The following is a 16,380-nucleotide window of genomic DNA, read 5'->3' on the forward strand; positions in this document are numbered from 1 at the left end:
AATCAGGTGCCTGGAATGTCTCTCAGACTAACTAAAGTGCCTGTATTAGGTTTGCCTTCGCTGTACTGGGCTATGAAGTTAAATCCTTGGCTTGTACCGAAGGGCTCTGTCACACATAGCCATATGAGTCACCCCTGCATTTATGATAAAATGGTGAGACCATCGTCTACTATATCATTTAATGTTCCATATAATGCTTTTAGACTTTGGTTCCAGAATAGTCCTATCTCTAAGGAATAACAGGCATCTTTTTCAAGTTAGGGCTTTAAACCTTGTCAGGTTTCCTGGTTGTATGGCCTTAAGGAAGTCCCTGTTAACTATGTAGTTAGCATGTGTAGCTGAGCTGGGCTGGAACTTTTAGGCAAAGCCATATATACTAAGTAATCAGAAGGGAAATAGCCAAAAGATAATACGTCTCTATCTGCGTAGGGATTTCAAACTCCAACGCCCATGGAGTCCAGGAAGTTAACAAAGGTGATTGTAGGTAGGCTTAAGATAGACAGTAAGTGTAAACTTTGTATTGAGTTCAAGCATAACTTAGCGGCCTAGTTGCATTGCCCTAGTTGCATTGCTTTTTAAAACACAAGGCTGGCCAAACAAAACAGCCAGGTAGGACACATTGGAGGCAACCTGCCAATTGTCAGAACTGGAATCTCACACAGAAGCTCACTGGTCTTAAAGCTGCTCAGTGTGGGGTCCCCTCCTAGGAAGATTCCTGCCTAAACCCAGCTTGCCCTCCTCAGTAGGACAGGGCCTTCCTTTCCCACTTGGTATTGCCACGGCCCATCCAGACTTCATATCTCGAATCACATATGTTCTTTTTCCTGCCTAAGCCCTGCCTCCTGTGTTCCTGTTTCCTGCTGATTCCTCACCTTTTTCAAGGATGTCAGTATAGGGAATGTCTGTCCCTTACAAGGGAGACCTTGATCCTGACCCACAGGAATGCAACCAGCTGTGTCCTCTGCAAGATAGTCCTGTCAGAATGTGACAAGGGACCCCAGCATCGGGGCAAGGATGCACACACTGTTTTTTTTGGAGAGGAGGTACATTCTGCGGGTTATACATTGAAAACGGAAAGGAGGTGTCCTTGAGAGTAGACTCAGGTGTTTTCAGCATGAGGAAAGATTCTCCCAGATTACAGATTGACACGTGAGCATCTTGATTTTGTGACAGTATCTTAGAAATTTGGTCACTGGCGGTCAAGCTGCCTGTGCCAAGTTGCCCTGGGGCAGCAGACTGAGCTCAAGGTTCAGGAGACTGTCCCCACCGCCACTGGTACTCTGCCTTCTTGTAGCACCCACCTGTCACAGCCACCTCTGCTTCCAAGCCAAAAGACAAGTGAGGGCTCTTCAAGGTTGAGAACTCCATATTTACAGAGAGGAAAGACCAGCACAAAGCATTAAGATGGCAAACGTCCCCAAAGACTACGTGGGAATGCCACTGCCTATAGCACTGTGTTTGGGTGAAAAAAGCAACTTGTTTAAGAAACTTAAAAAAGAGGAGCACCTGGATGACTTAGTCGGTGAAGTGTCCGACTTCGGCTCAGGTTACGATCTCACAGCTCGTGAGTTTGAGCCCTGTCTTGGGCTCTGTGCTGACAGCTCGGAGCCTGGAGCCTGCTTCGGATTCTGTGTCTCCCTCTCCCTCAACCCCTCCCCCGCTCACACTTCATCTCTCTTCTTTTGAAAATAAAGATTAAAAAAAAAAAAAACTTAAAAAAGAAGAGATCTAAAATTCTACCATTCTGTGTGTAAGAGACTACATTGTGACTAGTGCCTTATTCAAGGGGCTGAGTTTTCACGTTCTTTAAGCTATTTTTGACTCCAATCCTTTTCCATATTGCTGACTCGAGGGAAAATAAAATTGAAAGCAGCCCTATGTTTGGAGATAATATTGAAGTAGTCTCTACCACAGGCACTGAGCAGAAGGCATGGAAGTGTTTTAATTATAGACAACTGGATTTGGAGTCACCCAGTGGTGGTGACCTCAGACTCTAGTCCTGACGGGAGAGGTGGAGATGTGTGTGCTCAGCCAGCTCAGCCACTTGGGTGGGGGAGGGAGGCACCCAGGTAAAGAATATGAGCCACATGGGCTTGTGCCTTCTATGAAGGGCTAGTTTGGGCTCCATTTTGCTGTTGCCTGCCAAGTACTTGCCATGGAATCTGTGTTTGGGCTACAGGCTGACCTTCTATACACAGCTCATCCCCACTCAGCAGAGACTCACCAAGTGCCTCCTTTGTGCCAGGCTTCTTTGAGGCATGAGGGAGTCAGTGGTGAACAAAACGGACAAGGCCCCTGGTCCCACTGAAGAGGATAAAGTAAAGAAACAAGGTGATTTTGGATTAAAGAGTGATCTTACAGAGAGCAACCTCTGTGTACTGCATAGGGGATCACAAACAGCCTCTCTGATGTCCCAAGGGTCAGAAGGACTCAGCCATCTAGAGTGAGGGAGGAGCAAAGGCCAGGGTCCTGAGGCAGGAAAGAGCTTGGCACACATGAGAAACTTTCCGAAGGCCAGTGTGGCTACAGAGCAGTGAGCAGAGGGGAGGGTGGTACCAGACAAGGTTGGGAAGGGAGGCCAATAGGCATGGAGAAGCTTTTAGGCAAAGGAGTCACATAACTTGACTGTGTTATAAAGATCTTTCTGGCTGCAGTGCTGAGAATAGAGTGCAGTGAGCAGGGGCCAGAGTGGGAGCAAGAGTCTGCTGCAGTGTCCGGGAAAGATCACAGGAGCCAAGGGATCCCTACGTGTTTTCTATTCTCGAGGGTTAAGCAGATTAGATACCTCTACTCAGTGAACAGTGCAGTGGCTGGCCAGGTAGTGAATTTATTACAGACCTAGTGACCCAAGTGGCTGGTACTCAGTTAGGTTTGGGTGGCAGCAAAAGGGCAGGGAGGAGCTGCCTCCTAGGCAGAACCTCATTCCTGATAAGAATGGTCTAACCCCAGGCAGGTGTGCAAAGGAGGGGCTAGAGAGGTTCACCAGGAAAAGACCCACAGCTCCTCCAGCTGTCGTTGCCTTGCTCAGCTCCCTCCTAGCCTCCCTTCCTTCCTTTGGGCCAGGAGGGCTCACTGTTAGCCAGAACGGGAGGGCAACTAATGCACACACCAGTCAACTGTTAATAATGCACAACTGGTCATGATGTGCATGACGTGCGTATGATGTTTTGTCGATGAGTAGTCTTAAGGTGACACCACGTGGTACATGGCCTTGTTGCAATAAGGTTGATTTGACTTCAGAAGAAGGTGGTGGGAGAGACTGGGTGTGCATGTGTTTTAATTTAGGTCGATGGAAGTGTGTCTCATTTTCTAGCTCCAGTCTCCATGCGCTGAGAGCTACTGACGAATTGAGGCTCAGAGCCAGACCCTGTTTTTGGTGGGGTGGGGGAGAGAGGTGGAAAGTTGAGTCCGGTGATACGTGCCATGGGCTGGAAGAGCTGCCTGTGGAAGCACGGGACCAAACAGAGTGCAGGCTGGTGTCCTGAGTCACCACAGATTGGTGATCTGCAGGTTGTGGGGAACACAGACATGAGAATGGGACTCATGGAGTTGGAATCCCCAAGGGGGTAGGTCCCCAGGTCCTTCCTGCGGTTGCTACTTAGCTTGGTTTTAGGATCACTGGCCTGGTCCATCTTTCTCATGTTACAAATGGGTGATGGCTTGCCCAGGGTTGCCCAAGGAGTTGGTGGCACAGCCGGAACCAGAACCAGAACCCAGCCTCCTGACTCTTTCTATCCTATGAAGCTGCAGCTTGATGTAGGCGGTGCAGGAGGACACTGTCTGGTGCCATGAGCAGACCTGGGCCAGACAGACAGGTCCAGTTGGGACTCTCACAACCTGGAGTGAAAATGGCCACTCCCGTCTAAGCCCCTGAAAGGTAAACGCGGGAAGGCAACAAGGCAATGATGAGTATACATTTTGCGTTTCAGAACCCCCCCGGGAGGAGGCTGACCATTCTACCTCTTGTGGCCATAATGCTGACTGCCCGCCTCTTCAGACCCCTGTCACAGCTCCCAGGGAAAACCCTGAGTTTGTGTGATAGAGAAAAGGGAACAAGGTAAGAAACTAAAAGATGGAGGTACCCTCGAGGGTCACACCTTCTAGGCGAAACAGAGCTCTTCACACACGGATGATGCAGGAGGTGTTAAGGCCTGACCCTCAAAGATGTCTGCCAGCCCCTGCTCTCTACCAGCAAAGGAAACCCAAAGGTGCCTGCAACAGACAAAGACTTTCACAGGGCACAGAAGAATATCTTTCAACACTGCTTTATTCTCTTCAACTTTTTATTTTGAAATAACTACCCTTATACAAAGGTTGCAAAATTAGTACAAGGGGTTCCTGTGTCTTTCACCTAACTTCCCTTGCATTGTGCAATCAGCAAAACCAGGAAATTACCACTGATGTGATATGATGGACTGATCTAGAGACCTGATTCAAATTTTACCAAATAGCCTACAAACGGACCTTTTCCTGGTTCCAGGTACAAACCAGGGTCCCACAGTGCATTTAGTTGTCATGTCTCCTCAGTCTCTTCCTACTGGGGATAGTTCCTCAGTTTTTGTTGTTCATGACCTTGACACTTTGGAATAATGCCTGTCAGTTTGCGTTTGTGTGATGTTTTGTCATATTTACACTCAGATCTGTATGTCTGGAAGAGTCCTACCTAAATGAGGTGATGCCCCTCTTGGAACATAGAATGTTCTATGTCTATGGAGACATAGAACGTTGATGTGTCCCAATACTTTGATCTCCTGGATAATTGCTCTTTTTAAATCTTACACATGGAACCAGTTAACTAAAATGTCCTGAGGCTTCACTGAACTGTTTGTGTGATTTAGAGAAAGCATTAAGTACAAATTAAACAGGCAGCTCTTCTTTGAGAACTTCTGGAATTGCCTTTTCCAAGGGGGTTCAGAGTGCTCTGTTACCTCATTTTTGTCTTTTGCAGCACAGAGGCAAGGAAAAAAATAATACGTTCTGTTCCTTTATATTTGAAAGGAGAGAAATTAGGTGTCAGGTTAAATTCAAAGTCTCAGCAGCTAGAAAATTGATGGATATTTTCTATACTGATTAATATGTCTGTCTAGAAGAACATGCATTTAGGCTTTTAGCACCATTTTCTTAAAGGCATTTCCTTGGGCTACAGAAGCTTGGTTGGAGATGGGCTTCAACTAGCAGAAGACCTCATATAAGAAGAGTATAGGGGCATCTGGGTGGCACAGTTGGCTGAGCATCTGCCTCTTGATTTCGCCCCAGGTCATGATCCCAGGGTCGTAGGATTGAGCCCCACGTTGCACTTCATGCCGAGTGTGGAGCCTGCTTAAGAGTCTCTCTTGCTCCCTCTGCCCCTTCCCCTGCTCATGCACATGTGCTGTCTCTGAAAGGAGGAGGAGGAGGAGGAGGAGGAGGAGGAGGAGGAGGAGGAGGAGGAGGAAGAAGAAGGGGGGGAGGATGGGGGGGAGGAGAAGGAGGAGGAGGAGTATAAAATGGCCCTTCCCACAAAGGCAGCATCCCATTGAAGAGAGAATGGAGCCTGGCTCTTTTGAAGGACAATGACCTGATGACCTGCCCTGCCCCGCCCCAGGAGAGGTGACTTACTGGTGCGTTCCCCACCTCCTGGACACCACCTCCTGGATCCTGGTTATACATACCGGTTGGCTTAACTCCAGTGCTCAGCACTGCCTGCCTGGGCATGACGTGTAATACTCCAGTATAGCCTGACCCAGGCAGAGTGGAGAAGGGCTTCTTTATCCTTTCCAGCCTTGGCTCACGTTAGATTCTTTTGGCAGTCACATCACTTGTGATTCATGGTTGAGCGGACTACTATGTTTTCACATATGCTGCTGTGTGAGGCCATATTTCTCCCAAGCTGCATTGTGTCCCTGACATTTGTCCCTCCTAGACTCCATCTTGTTATGATCAGCCTGTCAAATCACTTAGTCATGACTCCTCTCAGCAGAAAGCTGGGTTACCGGTCATTGTGGCTGGTTCATGATGGAGGAACAAAAGGGATAGAGACACAGACTGGTAAGATGGAAAAGAAGCCAGGATTAATGCCCTGGCCAGCATGGGGTGGCATCTCAAATGTGGCCTGGCAAGTTCCCAGATGACAGTACTCTGGGGACCAGGGGCTTCTCCCACAGGCCCTCAGGGAAGTTCCTGCCCCATCTAATGGCGCTGGTAGGTTAGGACAGCAGCCAGCCAGCTCTTCTTCTCTGAATCTGGCTGCTACCTCTTTGGGATTCTACCCCTCAGAAAGTTTACTGACTGTCCCGAGTTGAACTAGAACCGCCTGTGAGACTGGCATAGCTGATGGAGTAAGGGGTTTGGGTGACCCTCAGTTTGCTGCCGCCCCTTCCTGCTGAATCAGAAGGTCAATGGGAGGGGCCTGGGAGTCTGCATTGTAACAAGCTCCCCAGGTGCTTGTCAACTAAAGTTAGAGAATTGAGGTGTTAAGGCCTTTCCAGGCCCAAGAACCCTCAAATTGAGCAGTAGCCCCAAGCTAGGGACCCACAGCAGCTACAGGAGCCTCCCAGTGAGAGAATAGGAGCAGGACGAGGCGATCCCAGCAATGGCCAAGGGGGAAAGGTGAGAAGCCACGCAGTCCCCAGGAGGGTACCCTCGTGTTGCTGGAGCTTCCGCATGCTAATCTTGGCCCCACTCCCCCACCTTGTCAAGGTTGTGCCTCTTGGGAGGTGAGTGTGGAGGGATGGAGCCTTGTGCTGGGTAGAGAAGAAGAAATACACCACTGACAGCTGGGTCTGGGCAGTAGAGCCTGCTACAGTACACCCAGAGAGAGTCAAGTCTGGGTCCGAATATATTTGAGAATGGGGAAGTAGATGAGAAAAAATCTGGCGGCAAGTCCGTTTGAAATAAGTTCTTTCTCCTGCTGTGACCTTTCTGTTACTTCTCAAAGTATCAAGTAGTACAAAGGAACTTGCAGGGGGAGGAACACATATAATCTGGTCCAGATGGACACCTTGTTCTTTTTTGGAAAATTAACCTCTGGGGTCTTGGAAAAACAGCGATTCTCTTTGGATAAAATCATTTAACTACCTTTGAACATTCTAACTGTACCATTCTGCTCATGAGACCAGCATGTACTAGGATTTAAAGTCCAAAGAGACTCTTCTATGACAGTTCAAACGGACAGGAGTTTACTCTGGCAGATTTTCTACTGGACCCTCATTTCTGGCTAGTGAACCCATTGTTCTTTTTTTTTCAACGTTTTTTTTTTTTTTTTTTTTTTTTTTGGGGCAGAGAGAGACAGAGCATGAACGGGGGAGGGGCAGAGAGAGAGGGAGACACAGAAGCGGAAACAGGCTCCAGGCTCTGAGCCATCAGCCCAGAGCCTGACGCGGGGCTCGAACTCACGGACCGCGAGATCGTGACCTGGCTGAAGTCGGACACTCAACCGACTGCGCCACCCAGGCGCCCCGTGAACCCATTGTTCTTGAAGAATGTTGGATAACACATTTTTATGAATATCTAAAAAAAACTTTGTTTTGAGTAGATAATATATTAACAGAGTACAAAATTCAAATGGTAGAAAACAGTACAAGTCTATCTCCTACCTTCTCTCCCCTGTTACCAGCTGCTCACTTGCCTCCACCACCTCCATTTATCATTTCTGGTTTAATATTCGTTTAAAAACTAACTGCACTTCTCCTTCTGGAAAGATGGAGTAGATGTACTTTTCTCTATTGGCTTCCAAAAGGTACGACTAAACCCCCCGGGTATTATGTAAAGCAAGCATAGCAAGATTCTAGAAGATGGAGAGAAGAAGGCAGATAAGCTAGGGACCTCGGGGACTAAGAAACAACACAGTGATGAGCTCTCTAGGTTTTCTTTCCCCTTCATCTATCCCACACTTGGAGCTGAAGAGGCTGGTGACCCAAAAATGCCAGTGAGCCTAGGCACAAAAAGCCCCAGCAAAAGCTTGCTCTCTTTAGCCAAAAGACCAGCCTAGCAAGACAGAAAACTGTGGACAATAATCACTGCGCTCTAGGCAGCCACCACAGAAAAAAGCTGTGGCCTCCCCCAGATGGTGAGGTGTTGAGCCTGCACCTCCACCTTTACCAGGCTGTAGTGAGGTACTGCACTCCCTCCATCAGGGGTAGTGTCAGAGAAAGCCAACGAGGGGCCAGGACTTTTGTTCTCACCCAGCAGTAATCAGGCACCCTGCCTGTGTGGGTGGGAGTCAGGGAGAATCAGGACTTTGCCAACCTCTCAGCAGTAGTGAGACCACACTCCCGTGCATGTGGGGAGCAGTAGTGAGACATCCCGACCCCTCCCAGGCAGGGAGTATGAGTGGAGACCTCATAGGGAGCCGGAACTCAATCCCTACCCAGGGCGAACACTTTGCACTTTATGAAGGTAGTATTACCCTGGTTCCAAACTCTACAAATACTGTACAGAAAAAGAAGGGGTGCCTGGGTAGCTCAGTTGGTTGAGCATCTGACTCTTGATTTTGGCCGAGGTCATGATCTCAGAGTGTGTGAGATCGAGCCCTGCGTCAGGCTCCACACTGACAGTGCGGAGCCTGCTTGGGATTCTCTCTCCGCTCTCTCTGCCCCTCCCCCGTCCCTGTGTCTCTCAAAATAAATAAACATTAAAAAAAAAAAAAAAAAAAGAACCACAGACCAATATCCCTCATGCATACAGATGCAAAAATTCTTAAAATATTAGCAAATAGAATTCAGTAATACATAAAAATATAAACCATGAAAAAATAGGTTTCTTTCAGGAATCATGATAGCACACAAAATAAAAGAATATAAATAAAGTGTATTTTTATATCCTAGCAATGAACTGTGGATATCAAAATTTAAAACAATACCATTTAAAAAACTCAAAAAAATGAGCTACTGAAGCATAAATACAGTAACCATGTACAGGATTTTGTATGCAGGAAACTATACAGTGCTGATGAAAGAAATCAACGATCTAAATAAATCCCATACTATGTTCAGGGATCGAAGAACTCAAAAAAAGTAAAAATGTCAATTTCCCTCAAATTGATATACAAGCTTAGCACAATTTGTATAAAATCCCGGCCAGATTTTTTGTAGATAAGGATAAGATTGTTCTAGAAGTTGTACGAACAGGCAAGGAAAATAGGATAGCAAAAACAGTTTTGAAAAAGAAAAGATGGGAGCACATAGCTCAATGAAACAGAAGAGAGAATCCAGAAATAGACCTACCCAAATATGCCAAACTGATATTTGACAAAGGTGCAAAAGCAATGAAATGCAGAAAAGACAACATTTTCAAAAAATGGTTCTGGAGCAATTGGACATGCTTAGGCCAAAAAAAAAAAAAAAGCACTTTGACCTAAGTCTCACATTGTATACAAAAGTTAACTCAAAATGGATCATGGACTTAAAATGTAAAACACAAAACTATCACACTCTTAGAAAAAAAACAGGAGAAAATCTTTGGGTTCTGGGGTAGAGTTTGAAACTTGACACCAAAAGCATTACCCATAAAAGGAAAAATTGATGTCAGACCTCATCAAAATGAAACACGTTCCCTCTGTGAAAGAGCCTGTGAAGAGGATGAAGAGACAACTTCCAGGATAGGAGAAAATATTTGCATACTATATATGTGACAGAGAACTAGCATCTAAAACATGTAACAAACTCTCAAAACTCAATAGTGAGGGGCAGTTGGCTGGCTGAATCAGAGGAGCATGCGACTCTTGATCTCGGGGTTGTGAGTTCAAGCCCCATGTTGGGTGTGGAGGTAACTTAAAAATAAAATCTTGGGGTGCCTGGGTGGCTCAGTCAGTCCACTGACTTCAGCTCAGGTCATGATCTCACGGTTGGTGAGTTCAAGCCCTGCATCGGGCTCTGTGCTGACAGCCCAGAGCCTGGAGCCTGCTTCAGATTCTGTGTCTCCCTCTCTCTCTCTGCTCCCCCAACCCCAGCTTGTATTCTCTCTCTGTCTCTCAAAAATAAACGTTAAAAAATTTTTAATAAAAAAAATAAATAAAATCTTAAAAGAATATAGACAAAAGACATGAAGAGACATCTTACCAAAGAACATATACAGATGGCAAATAGGTACATGAAAAGATGTTCAACATCATTAGCCATTTGAGAAATGCAAATTAGAAACGGTGAGATTATCTTTTTTAGTCATCAGTATGGCTAAAATAAAAGTGGTGAGACCACCAAATGCTGGCGAGGATATGGAGAAACTGGATCACTCATCCGTTGCTGCTGTAACGTAGAAGGCTTCAGCCACTTTGCAAAAACAGTTTGAAGGTTTCTTAAAAACTAAACATGGAACTACCATATGACCCAGCAATTGCTCTCCTGGGCATTTACCCAAGAGAAAAATAGATTTGCACAAAAACTTGTACAGGAATGTTCATAGCAGCTTTATTTGTAATAACTCCAAACTGGAAACATTCTAGATGCCCTTTAATAGTTGAATGGTCAGGGGCACTTGGCTGAGTCAGTCAGTAGAGCATGCAACTCTTGATCTCAGGGTGGTGATTTCCAGCCCCATGTTGGATGTGGAGCCTACTTAAAAACAAACAAAAATAGTTGAATGGTTAAACTGTGGTATACCCATGCCATGAAATACAATGTAGCAATAAAAAAAGAATATTGATACATGCAACAATCTGGATGAATCTCCAGAGAATTATGTTCGGTGAAAAAAAGCAATCCTAAAAGGTTATATATACTGTGTGACTCCATTTATATAACATTCTTGAAATGACAAAATTGTAGCGATGGAGAGCAGATTAGTGGTTAAAGAGGCTATGAGGTGGGAGAGAAGTGGGTGTGGCAATAAAAGGGTAACATGAGGGATGCTTGTGGTGATGGAAATCTTCTGTATTTTCACTGTATGTCAATATCCTGATTGTGATATTGTGCTATATAGTTTTGCAAAATGTTGCCATTGGGGGAAATTGGGTAAAGGGTTACAGGACATCTCTCTGTGTTATTTTTTAACTGCATATGAATCTACAATTATTTCAAAAACAAAAGTTTAATTGAAAAATAGCTATCAGGAAGCAGCGTAAAACCTAAGGGTTAAGACATTGAATTTGCAAAAGGCTTTGTTAACAAAGCTGTATTACTGGAGGACGATTCCATTCCTTACACAGTGGCAAGAATGGCCACAGCATACTGCTGGCTTACTTTGTCCCAGCCTTGCAACCCCAGAGGAAAAAGGTCCTCTTCCTCACTAGTACCAGCAGATTGTCCTCAGGGGCTTGGGGTGGGGAGCAGTGGGGTGCTCACTGGTACCCAGGAACAGGGCCAGGTGTGACCACAGACTTTACTCATGGTTTCCTTCTCTCTTGCAGACGCATGCAGCTGCTTTACTCCGCCTCCCCTGTCCCTGTCAGCCTGCGCACTTACTCTGATGAGGTGAACCCGGTGAGTGGCAGCCCAGCTGAAAACCAGCCAGGTGGTCAGAGCCCTTCCCTTCCGACCCCCGGCCCCGGGCCACCCTCAGAGCAGGGTCTCAGTGCTTCTGAGACAGCTGGAACCACTTTCCACTCTCTTAACTGCCCCTTTTACCCCCATCAAATGAAGTTAGGGGTTGAGTTTAGACTCTGGAATCTCTCATTCCTGGTTTTAGTTCCAGCTCTACCACTAACTAACTACCTTGGGTATTTAGAAAATATCTATTTCCTCACTTGCAACGTAGTATAATAATCATACAGTATGGAGTTACTATGGGGATTAAATAAGAAAAATGCATGCACAGTGCCTTGCGTATGGTAAGAAACGATCAATATACCATAATGATGGGGATGGTGGTGTTGGGGATTATAGATTAGGGAACTGATGCCAGAAAGGTTAGAACCTGGTCTGATTCTGAGTCTAAGCATTTCCCACTATACCATGGTGCTTCTCTAGAAAGCTAGAGGCGGGTGGGCAGGGCCAGGACTGGCTCACTCAGGAAGCACTAATCGTTACTGCCCAGAGGAGGCTTGATCACTATGCTCATAGGATCTTGGGTTCCTAATGTGGGGTATGACCTTCTAAAACAGGTTGGCAGCAAAGCTGTCCTGGTCACAGGCTGTGACTCGGGATTTGGGTTCTCGTTGGCCAAACATCTGCATTCAAGAGGCTTCCTTGTGTTTGCTGGCTGCTTGATGAAGGTAAGAGATGGGTCATCTTTGTCACCATTGTCCTTTACACATACTTATTGTTTTGTAGTGTTTTTAAAATTGTAGTAAAATATGCATAAAATTTACTGTCTTAACCACTTTTAAGTGTACTCTTCTTCAGTGGTATTAAATATATTCACATTGTTGTACAGAAATTACCCCCATCCATCCCCATAACACTTTCATCTTGTAAAACTGAAACTCTATACCCAATAACAATAACTGTCCATCCCCGTTTCCCCACTCCGCCCCCTGGCAATCATCATTGCAATTTCTGTCTTTATGAATTTGGCTACTGTAAGTACCTCATATAAATGGACTTTTACAGTATTTGTCTTTTGGCGACTGGCTTATTTCACCTGGCATAATGCCCTCAAAATTTGTCCGTATTGTAGCATGTTACAGAATATCTTTCCTTTTTAAGGCTGAATAATATGCCATTGTATGTATGTGTCACATTTCGCTTATCCATTCGTCTGCTGTTGAACACTTACTTGTGTTGCTTCCAAGTTTTAGCTATTGTGAACATGGGTGTACACATGTCTCTTTGAGACCCTGCTTTCAATTCTTGTCCGTGTATACCAGAAGTAGAATTGCTAGACCATATGGTAGTTCTATTTATTTTTAAGTGTTTATTTACGTATGAGGGAGAGAAAAAGAGAGAGAGCAGGGGAGGGGCAGAGAGAGAGGGAGACAGAGGATCCGAACTAGGCTCTGTGCTGAAAGCAGCCTGGTGTGGGGCTCAACCTCAGGAACCATGAGATCATGACCTGAGCCCCAGCTGGATGCTTAACTGACGGAGCTACCCGGACGCCCCATATGGTAGTTCTATTGTTAAGTGAGGTAGTTCCATTTTAAATGAACTGCTTTCCACAGTGGCTACACTATTTTACATTCTCACCAATGGTGTACAACAGTTCCAATTTTTCCACAGCCTCACTGATATTTGTTTTCTGTTGCTGATGTTTTATAGTGGCCACCTTAATGCCTGTGAGGTGATATCTCATTGTAGTTTCGATTTGCATTTCCCTGATGAGCCTCTTTTCATGTGTTTATTGGCCATTCATTATCTTCTGTGGAGAAATGTCTATTCCAGTCCTTCACCCGGTTTTAAACTGGGTCATTTATTTTTTGTTACTGTTGAATTTTAGGACTTACATATTCTAGATATTGAATCCTTATCATATAAATGATTTACAAATATTGTCTCCTATTCTGTGAGTTGTTTTTTTACTCCATGGGTAGTGTCTCTTAATATACATGATTAAAAAATTTTTATGCCAATTTTTTCTTCTGTTACCTGTGCCTTTGATGTCATATCCAAGAAATCATAGCCAAACCCAAAGTTAGGGTGGTTTTGTCTTGTTTTTCTCTAAGCCTTTTACTTTGGTGGGGGGGTGTTACATTTAGATCTTTGGTCTATTTTGAATTAATTTTGTATATGGTATTAGATAAGGATCCAACTTATTTCTTTTGCATGTGCATTTCCAGTTTTCCAGCACCATTTGTTGAAAATACCATCTTTTTTTTCATTGAATGGTCTTGGCACCCTTGCAAAAGTCATTTGACCGTACACATGAAGATTTCTTTCTGGGCTCTTTCTTCTATTCTGTTGTTTCATATGTCTGTCTTTATGCCAGTACTAGACTGTTTTGACTAATGTAGCTTTGTAGTAAGTTTTGACATCAGTAAGTCTGTATCATCCAGTTTTGTTCTTCTTTTTCAAGATTGTTTTAGCTTTTTGGGGTCCCTTGAGACTTCATGTGAATTTTAAGTTGTGTTTTTCTGCAAAAAACATCACTAAGATTTTTACAGGTATTGGATTAAATCTGGAGATTGCTTTCAGTAGTATCTACAGTTTAACAATATTAAGTCTTCTGATCCATGAATGTGGGATGTGTTTCCATTTATTTATACCTTCTTTAGTTTCTTTCAGAAATGTTTCACAGTTTTCGTTGTCCAAATCTCTCACCTCCTTGGTTAAGTTAGTTCCTAAATATGTTATTCTTTTTGATGCTGTTGTAAATGGAATTGTTTTTGTGATTTCCTTTTCAGATCGTTCATTGTGTACAGAAATGCAACTGACTTTTGTGTGTTGACTTTGTATCCTGCTACTTTGCTAAATTCGTTTTTTAGGGGCGCCTGGGTGGCTCAGTCGGTTAAGCGGCCGACTTCGGCTCAGGTCACGATCTCACAGCCCGTGAGTTCGAGCCCTGCTTCGGGCTCTGGGCTGACAGCTCAGAGCCTGGAGCCTGTTTCGGATTCTGTGTCTCCCTCTCTCTGCCCCTCCCCTGTTCATGCTCTGTCTCTCTCTGTCTCAAAAATAAATAAACGTTAAAAAAAAAAATTCGTTTTTTAGTTCCAGTAAGTTCTTCAGGGAATCTATAGGGTTTTCTATGTATAAGACCATGTTATCTGAAAACAGTTTTACTTCTTCCTTTCCAACTTGGATCCCTTTCATTTCTTTGACAGACTCCAGAGTTCCAAAATAGTTACTTCAGACAGATTCTGCCAGTACACTTGTCTGGGGCAGGGGGGCGGGGAGAGATTCCTGGTGCTTCCTACTCTACCATCTTCCCAGAATCCTCCTTCAAGCTGAGTATTTCATACCAGTACTATGGGCCAAGATTTGTAGTTGTTTTTTAATTGCTTTCCTAACAACTGGTTCATCTGTTGCTTAAAACAGACCATACCTTTTCTATTCGCTTCATTCTCACTTGTTCTTCATGGCTTTGTTCATTCATTCATTTATTCATTCATTTGCCAAATGCCAATGATGTGCCTGACGCCTTGATAGGTTCTCTAGAGGAATAAGACCTGGTCCCTGCATCTGAGGAGCTCACTGTCCAGTGGTAAGGGGACAGCCATGCACAGACACAGCTGGAAGAGTTAGAGCAAAGAGGGCTCTCAGGGTTGTGCAAAGAGTGTTTCATGAGATTGCATGGAAGGAAGGGATTGATTCTGGCATCACGGCAGAGGTGACATTTGTTCTGGGCTATGGAGAATGAATAATGCTGTCCCAGGTGGAGACTGGGAATTCTGGATAGAAACTGAGGATCCTTTGAAATTCCTCAAGTGGAATTTGGGGGCGTATGAAGGGAAGCATTGGGACATGAGGCTGCAAAAGTAATCAGGGACAGTTCTCCTGATTTGTAAAGTTGTACAACCTCATCACAATCCACTTTTAGAACATTTCCATCACTTAGACATTTCCCTCCTGTCCATTTTCACTTAATTCCCACACCTTTCTCTAGTCCTAGACAGCACTGATTTCTGTCTCTTTAGATTTGCCCTTTCTGGACTGCTCATGTATGGAATCATACAGTGCATGGGCTTTTATGCCAGGCTTCTTTCACTCAGCATAATGTTTTTGAGGTTCTCCTTGTAGAATGTATCAGCAGTTTACTTCTTCTTATTGCTGGATAGTATTCTATTGTATGGATGTACCACATTTAAAAAAATTAATTCACTAGTTGATGGATATTTGGGTGGTATGTTTGGATTTTTTGGCCATTATGAATTATGCAGCTATAAACATTCATATACATCTCTCTGTGTAGAAATGTTTTTACCAGATTCCTTTTAACAGAATTTAGAAACCAACAGCTGTGCTCTTTGTCTCTCTCAGTGGACAGAACTAGAAGATGTATAAATAATCACACACACATATACATACATATGCACACACTGTATATATTTATAACTATCCCCTATCTACATTTCCTATAAATATCACACACACACACACACGCACGCACACATGCACACACGCACACACACACATTGATGCACATATAATTCATGAGGTTATACTGACCTTCTATTCCAGTTCAACACTACAGCATTCTTCTTTGCTTCCCTCATTCCATATTTCTTTTTTTTTTTTAATTTTTAAAAATGTTTATCTATTTTTGAGAGAGAGAGAGCACGAGCAGGGGAGGGGCAGAGAGAGAGGGAGACACAGAATCTGAAGCAAGCTCCAGGCTCTGGGCTGTCAGCACAGAGCCCAGCTCAGGGCTCAAACCCATGAACCGTGAGATCATGACCTGAAGCAAAGTCGGATGCTTAACTGACTGAGCCACCCAGGTGCCCCCCATATTTCTGTCTTCCTTTTCCTGCAGTTTGAACCTTGATCCCCAACTATATCAATATATTTACTCATTTGGTTAATACTATAATACACACACAATTGCTTCAGAATACTACATTCATACCATTACAAACAAAAACCTACTAAGTTGTGT

General features: G+C 44.4%; 1 protein-coding gene across 1 annotated transcript in view; it reads left to right on the plus strand.

The window, feature by feature from the left end:
* The first annotated feature begins 3,906 nt into the window (after positions 1–3,906).
* The window catches only part of BDH1 (3-hydroxybutyrate dehydrogenase 1), a 36,066-nt gene continuing 23,592 nt past the window's right edge, over positions 3,907–16,380 (plus strand). Inside the window, exons 1-3 of the mRNA XM_058730915.1 lie at positions 3,907–4,057; positions 11,324–11,396; positions 12,017–12,127. Of these exons, the coding sequence (XP_058586898.1) occupies positions 3,975–4,057; positions 11,324–11,396; positions 12,017–12,127 (267 nt within the window). The 5' untranslated portion in view covers positions 3,907–3,974. The remainder of the gene's footprint in view (positions 4,058–11,323; positions 11,397–12,016; positions 12,128–16,380) is intronic.

This window comes from Neofelis nebulosa, chromosome 5, assembly GCF_028018385.1.
Source record: "Neofelis nebulosa isolate mNeoNeb1 chromosome 5, mNeoNeb1.pri, whole genome shotgun sequence".
Taxonomy (NCBI): domain Eukaryota; kingdom Metazoa; phylum Chordata; class Mammalia; order Carnivora; family Felidae; genus Neofelis; species Neofelis nebulosa.